The sequence below is a fragment of the Pyrus communis genome, chromosome 10 (genome assembly GCF_041283825.1).
Source record: "Pyrus communis isolate YQ-2024b chromosome 10, ASM4128382v1, whole genome shotgun sequence".
Taxonomy (NCBI): Eukaryota; Viridiplantae; Streptophyta; class Magnoliopsida; order Rosales; family Rosaceae; genus Pyrus; species Pyrus communis.
The window spans coordinates 9,675,611-9,682,982 of NC_142574.1; the positions used below are offsets into that span (position 1 = coordinate 9,675,611).

The 7,372-nt window shown below is 37.5% G+C and overlaps 1 protein-coding gene across 1 annotated transcript; it reads right to left on the minus strand.

Moving 5' to 3' along the window:
* Positions 1-702: 702 nt before the first annotated feature.
* On the minus strand, positions 703-3,987 carry LOC148693499 (B3 domain-containing protein Os01g0234100-like). Its single transcript, XM_088677376.1, has 7 exons — positions 3,788-3,987; positions 3,636-3,698; positions 2,941-2,978; positions 2,666-2,837; positions 2,361-2,567; positions 1,808-1,889; positions 703-1,705 (listed from the first exon to the last, which is right to left on the minus strand). Exons 1-7 carry the CDS (start codon positions 3,875-3,877, stop codon positions 1,050-1,052), a joined length of 1,308 nt encoding a protein of 435 aa, XP_088533502.1. The 5' UTR covers positions 3,878-3,987; the 3' UTR covers positions 703-1,049.
* Between the last annotated feature and the right edge of the window lie 3,385 nt (positions 3,988-7,372).

A 7,372-nucleotide genomic window follows, 5' to 3' on the forward strand; every position in this document is an offset into this window, starting at 1 on the left:
TGATAAAACAATGTAAAGTTTCGGATTCTAAGTTTTTGTATTTCATTTTGTTGCATTTGACTGCATTTCACTTCATCATAGCTCTTACCATGATCTAAGAACTCAAAACATGACACACCTCAACCAAAAAAAAAAAAAAATTAATAATTGACACACCATTTTGCACTAAATTCATTTTTATTTTGCTTATTATTTTCTAAACTGTCGTTATGTTTCTGTCTCTCACCCGTCACGATCAGCCACACCATCTCCTCCCTTTTCTATAAAGACTTGAGGGTTCAGCAATTGATGACCTAGTACTTTTCTGGGAAAAAAAAATTGCAATTGAACTGAATGCTAGTTAAATAGCCTACGATTTGGATTTAGCGTTTTTGGTTTTGAATAAACCTCATTGACGTGTTATGTTTTGAGTTGTTAGATCATCGTAAGAGTTAATATTAAATGCGGCTAAATGCAACAAAGAAAAATGTAGAGGCTCGGGAATCATAATTACGATCACACTGAATGTGAATATAGTATCTATTCAGTTGTGTCTCAAGGAAGACTGATTTTTGTGCTAGTAATAATACCTACCTACATGTTCTTTCAAAAAAAAAAAACACACACACAAGATAATAATAGCTACATTAAGTCAAATATTTTGGAGAAGGATTAAAGTGTTGCATCCAAAAGCTGAGCTTTTAACTCAAACGGCATGTAGCATTTAATAATTCAGTAGAATAGATAAATAAATTGGCTGAGCTTTTGATCTTACAATTTGTTCTATATCATATAATTCCAAGACTGGAAATTGCCAAAGAAAAAACACAAAGGTAAACACTAGTGATGCCACCAGTGCACTTCATTCTTTGATGAAAATTACCCAAAATATCTGCAGGACAAATTACAATAACTGCAGCTCCGCTATAGATCGATCATCTCCTGTAAAATAACCAAAAAGCTGAGTGATCACGGCACAAGACGCGCATTTCTTCCTCATGTGGCTTTGGCACGATAATCTTTAAGTTAACACCCAAAAAGAAGTGACCAGATTCTTTGAAGTTTTCCCATCACCAAGGGGCTTTAGCCACCTCTTGGAACATAATTTCCTGCTCCTCTGAACTCCTATTCGGAGTCTCAATCTCAGAGTCAAGACGACTATCCATGGCCTCTTTTACTTCCAAAACATTTGCCTCCTTAGGTCTTCTTGATTTTGAAGCAAAACTTGCAAGCTGGTCCAGGCGGGCACGCAGGAACCGAACATTCATGCCTAAATCATCAAAGGCTTTCAGAGTCTTATCCCAGGTCGAAAGATAATCTTCCGGGGTAGTGATCTTGCAGGCCCTGATGGCATCTGCAATGTTGACTGTCTCAGAAATTACTCCTGCAATCAGTTTACAGTTCAGACCCTCAAGAAGTTGTCCATGAAGGAAGGAGTTCTGACTGCAGCAAAGCTCATAATACTTGGTCATGACGTATTTCGAAAATTCAGAGTTTATGATTAAACCATTGACCTGAACGTTGAAGTTCTCCAAACAGTTCACTTCTTTGAAAGTAACAACTGACTCTGAAAGTCTAAGACCATCCAGAAATTCAGAACCAACATCTACACAATCATTTTCAGACTGATCTGATATTGGACCAGAGTCCGTATAACAGACTATTGCATTCTCCTGCGGAATAGGTTCCAAAATCTCACGTCCCTTTCCACGTGCAGTAACGCCTCCTGTATGATTTAAATCGCATGAAGGGATCAGAAAAGTAGGAGTTAGTTATAATTACGAAGCCACTTGGCACACGTAATTTGATGAGTTTTGAAACAACTTACCCGTATCCACCTGTTTGATGGGAGGATCTACCCTCATAAGGGGAAAATTACAGTCCACTTCATTTGATCTAATGATATACACCTGCAACAAATAGATAGCAAAAGAATTGAGTATCTCGTATGCATTCAGAAGTAGCATCTCAAAGCAATATTATAAATCTTTTCTTTTTTCTCAAAATTTCCATTCAAGGGAAACCCCACCTAAATTTAAGATGAACGATTTGACAAACTGAAAAAAAAATGTACAACTACCAAATTATGTGACCCTGTTTCTTTAAATCATGGAATAAACGTTTTCATCTTTGTCACAATCATAATGGCATCGCTGAAATCTATCGTCTATATATGGTTCTGCATTTAGAGAAACTCTGATTTACAAAACTAGGTTTGCAAGCCTATGATCATTTCTTTTAAGGAATTGAATTTCTCTTCTCTGAGCTCGTCGATTTTAATTATATGTTAATATGTTGCATAACGGAACTTGGAATATAACAATTCCAAGTTATTAATCAAAGAATCCACACAAAAAATTCAAGAACTTTCCATTAGTTACCTTAAATTTGTAAGGAGTGACCAGATGGAAAATCACAGCATCTCCCTTCATTATCTTGTGAACAATTGAAAACCCTCTCCATCCACCACTCAGTCCACCCTTCTCCACAAGATATTTTGTTTCAAATTCTCTCCCATTTTCATCTTCCAAAACAATCATTGAATCTTGTTTTGGCATATGTTCCCTGCGAAATTTCGTAGCAAGATTCTGCCAAACCAAAGTTAGTTCAAATATGAATATCATCCTAATTAGTCAATGCATTCAGATAACTGCACAAATTGTTGAAGAGAGCAAGTGAGGCTTACGAGGCAAAATCCTCCCGAAACTTGTGACGGCATCATAACTTTGAGTAGTGAAGGAAACCTAGGGTTTAGGCTTGCTTCGATCTTCTTTGCTCTTTCCATAACAGAAGACTGAGCTTGGGAGCTCTCATATAAGCTTTCTACTGTAACTCTTACCGGGGTCTTTCGTTTACGACTATTGGTACAAAGATTGAGGGTCCAATGTTACTTTATAACTATTACAAATAGTTTTAATAAGTAAAAGCAAATTACAAAGTAAACTAAATAAATTCACTGACCATTCCAACATAATGGGATTAGTTTTAGCATTCAACACCTGTATTCAAGAACGCGCAAAATATTTGAGTTAGTTCAGTGTATGAATCTACGGATTTTGATTCCATCCAAATCCTCATTGTCAGGATCCTAAGGATCCTCATATCCTATTCGTTCATCGTACACGTGCGGCTAGAAATCATTTTGATTTTTTTATTTAAAATTAAACACAAATAGTACCTAAAGAAAATTGGCCGCACGATAAACGATAAACGGATAAGATATGAGGAGGATCCTCACAAGATCCGGAGAGGATCCTCATACTGAATCTACTGACAAGAAATCGAAAATTCCATATAACTACAAGAATGTGGTATTCAGAATCTTGCTAAGGAGCGCCACAAGCCTAAAAACGACACAATTTTTTCGTTGATCGCATGATTGCATCAATGCTACAGGCCTCAACCCTAATATTTTAATTACGTTGCTGATCAATTCTCTAAAATTTAATTCTTCGCCGTCTGATAGCCATCTGAGATGGAGATTTCATCGAAATTCCCATTTCAAAAAGCTTATAGCTTGAAAATATTGAAATTAATCTATATAGTTTCGAACTTAATGGTAATCATCAAACCATGTAGCTTTCGAAATCGGAAATAACAAGAACCCAATTCAAAATCGGAAAAAATAAAAATTAACATATATTATTGTTTCTCACGTTTGTAGTCTTCAGTTGGAGGCATGGAGGTTTTTGCCCAAACGGCTTTTCGGTTGCCATACCCTGCAATCATTAGGAAACGAAAGGTCACAGACTCAGATTACAAGCAAAATGCAAATCATATCTGAGAGAAACAAATAGACAGAGTGGACCTTATGCGGTGGAGGCGGCGGCGGTAGCAGTAGCAGTGGGTTAGTGGAGCTCTGTTTCTGGTCTTGAAGAATAGCCATTGCTTCCACCATGTTCTCTCTCTCTCTCTCTCCCTCTCTCTCTCTCTCTCCCTCTCTCTACAATTGGCATTGATATAGAAAGACAGATGTGTATGAGAGAGAGGGGGGAAATGAAAAGGACCGTTTAATTTCAAAAGAATCTTGCCTCAAATATGGAGCCAATTTTAAAAAATAATAGGGGATGCTTGGAGACATGTCCAAACCGCGTATTTAACTTACCAAAATGGAAATAACCGTACAAGTGACATCGAATGGAAGGTTAAAATCACGTGCGGTATTTTAAATTAATCACGTGATGGTAAGCAAGCTACTCGGTCATAATTTCACTTTGTAATTATTTTTTTTATAAAAAATTTATCGGTAATGCTAGGGAGAAATTTCTGAATTAAATTTTATAAACCAAATGATGTGGATGTTAATAATTAGATTATTATGTAAGTGTTGATTAACGTACTTATTTCTTATTGGTGACACATTATTTGATTTACAAATTTGATTTCTCTAGCATTATTCAAACTTATATGCAACTGGACGCTAAAGTGATGTTCTAAATCATTATCATAATGAAAATAAAACACAAAGTGACGCATTTGTAGGCCTGTGATCACCCGGGCATTCCAATTACATGTGTTGTTATTTATGCAAGTTTTTAAGGCCCCCTCTCCCTTTTTTTTTGGCCATTGTGATTGTATGTTGTAGCATGAAGCATGATAGGTCAGGCTTATTTTATCCAATATCATTTATTTAAAAAGTAGGGTTAAGTACGAATAACTACCCAATTTTAAAAGGATAATTTCAAATTGGTCTCAACCTTTTAAAACATCAAAATATAAAAGTTGACCTATACACTGATGTCAATGATACAGAGCTCCCTTTTATCATGGAAGACTTGCAATATCTTTGTGGGAACTTCCAAGTGTTTTCAGCCATTAGTCTTTTTGGTCTAACTCAAGCGGAGCTGGAACGGATTGAGTGACTTAATTCGTATATCGACGCTCATGATCCATAAGTGTAGTTCAGCTCCAATTTCGCAAGGCAACTCGAGAGAAAGACATGTCAAAGACTGGTGAGGCAAAATACAATATTGCATCAAAATTGGCCACGAAGGATTCAGGTACTAGGTCCCCATTCCCTGAAGATGCCTCAAAGATATCTAAATAAGGTCTCCAACCTTAAGAGTGAGATGCTGAGGATGAAGATGGGGAGCCCATCAAAGAGGAATTATTGGGTTGATGAAGACCAAAGGAATGCCATAGGCCATTCAATTATGGACAATATGGAGATTAGCATGGTGCACGTTCTTCCCGAGTTTCAGTTCGAAGAAGGCCAACCAAATGCACTTAATGGGGATGTTAAAGTTAGAGACATGGCCCAGGTTGATTTTGTGACAACTGATTTGGCTGAAACACTCAAGTAAGAGGTATGGTTAAAGGTCGCTTTGTTTTAAATTTTTGCTCATGATTTGGCCATTAATTTGGGACACCTCAAGCTTTTATATGTAACTACCTCTATTAAAGGCGTTGAAGCCACAATGAACATTATGTTAGTTTCCGTTATGAAGCCGTTAGAGAGATCCAGGGATGAGCTTATGCCGTCTGGCATCACCATGAACAGCTTTATTTGCGACAAATCTTCTACCAAGGGCATTCTGCCTTTACAAGTTACTATAGCTGGCATACCACTTATGACAACATTTTTCGTCGTCTATTCAAGAATCGAGTATAGTGCTTTGCTCAGTCGAGATTGGATCCATCAGACTGGTTGCATCCCTTCATCGTTATACCAAGTCGTGATTTTCTAGGATGGCAAGATGGATGTTGTTCACTTGGCTGACATGCAACTGTTTTAGACTAATATGCTCCATGATCGTTATTTTGATGACTAGGTTAGCTACATCATACTCCAAGGGCTCAATGAACATGACTGGTCCATCAAGATCTTTATTTAGAAAGTCGTCAAAGTATGTGTCGAAACTATTCAACATGATTCGATGTGAGTCGGTTTGGCTGATCTCATTGAGTATTTTGATATGTAATCACACCAACACTACAGAAAGAGAGGCCACATTTTCATCCATAATGGAACATTTGATGGCCCATTAGTGTGCGATATCTCGAGTCCCCCTTTTAAGCGTCAACCGAACTCGTGGATAATCAACCTGAGGTCCAAGACCGTTTAGAAGAAATAAATGTGAGAATGGTTGAGGACCTCCAAGACCGTCTAGCAGACTTCTTATACGCTAACTCCTTATCGTATGGTAGCTACCTATTTGGCCGAAATGTTCTCTGGTATCATGTTCAAACATATTTCCAAGGCAAAAAAGAGTGACGCCAATGAACTTGCCCAAATCACCTCTTGCGCTCAACTTTCGAAAGGCAAGATGAGGCGGGTAATAACGATGGAAAATGGCTACTCTCAACTCTAGTTAATCAACAAGTTGACTAGAGAAACAACTTAATTAGGACTTGACTAATGACTTTGCCACCATTGGTAGAGTGCAGAGTACCAAAGGATATCTACATCGTAGAGGTAATACCACCAGAGTGGAGAAAACCAATCATGCAATATCTTAATAATACAGGGGAAACATAATCCAAAGATCAAGTATTATGCTACGAGGTACGTCATATATCAAAATGAACTCTACATAGAAGGTGAAGATGGCCTTCTATTGCTAAGTCTTAAGCAGATTGAAGTGACCCAAGTAATGGTAGGCATCTTGGAAAAGATGGTCAAGGAAAAACCTGGTTTGTGGGTATGATGCAACATTCAAGTATGTTGCAATCTTGCCATTGAAAATGAGTGTTAACTCATTATAGGTCGCCAAGTAGACCCAATTATCGAGCGGAGAATATACACAGGCAATGATGCAAGAATTATAAGATTTGGAATAAGCAAGGTTCGACACAAGCAATCTTCTTATGGCTCAAAAGAAGATCGCCGAAAAAGCATATAATAAGAGGGTTAAGCAAAAGTCATTCAGCGAATGAGACTTGGTATGGAAAATAGTTTTGCCCACTGAAACTATGGATCCAAGACATGGAAAGCGGTCTGCAAAATGGGAAACGCCTTTTTTTATTCACAGAGTTCTTGGCAATAGGGCATATCAACTTGCAGATAAAATTGGTTTGTTCCATAAAATGTAATCAATGGGAAGTACTTGAAAAAGTATTATCCAATTATTTGGAGATGGCCAAGCACAGTTGACAGGGTACAACTATGGCAGAATTATATTAATTACATGACAGATTACAAATAAATTCGACTTTGCCATAATTCGACACCAAAGAAGTTAGAGAAAAAAGGGATATATTGAGGAGTTGTCGGCAAAAATCATTGAAGTCTTTCTCACCGCAAAACTTTGCCTACCAAAAACACATGGTGTTAAGCCGTTGAACCTTCGTCGGTTACAACATCCAGAAACAGTTGATTATGTAGTTGGGCCACAAGATGCCAGAAAACTAAACCCGCACCAAGCCCAACAAGATCGACTAGAAGCATAAGGTG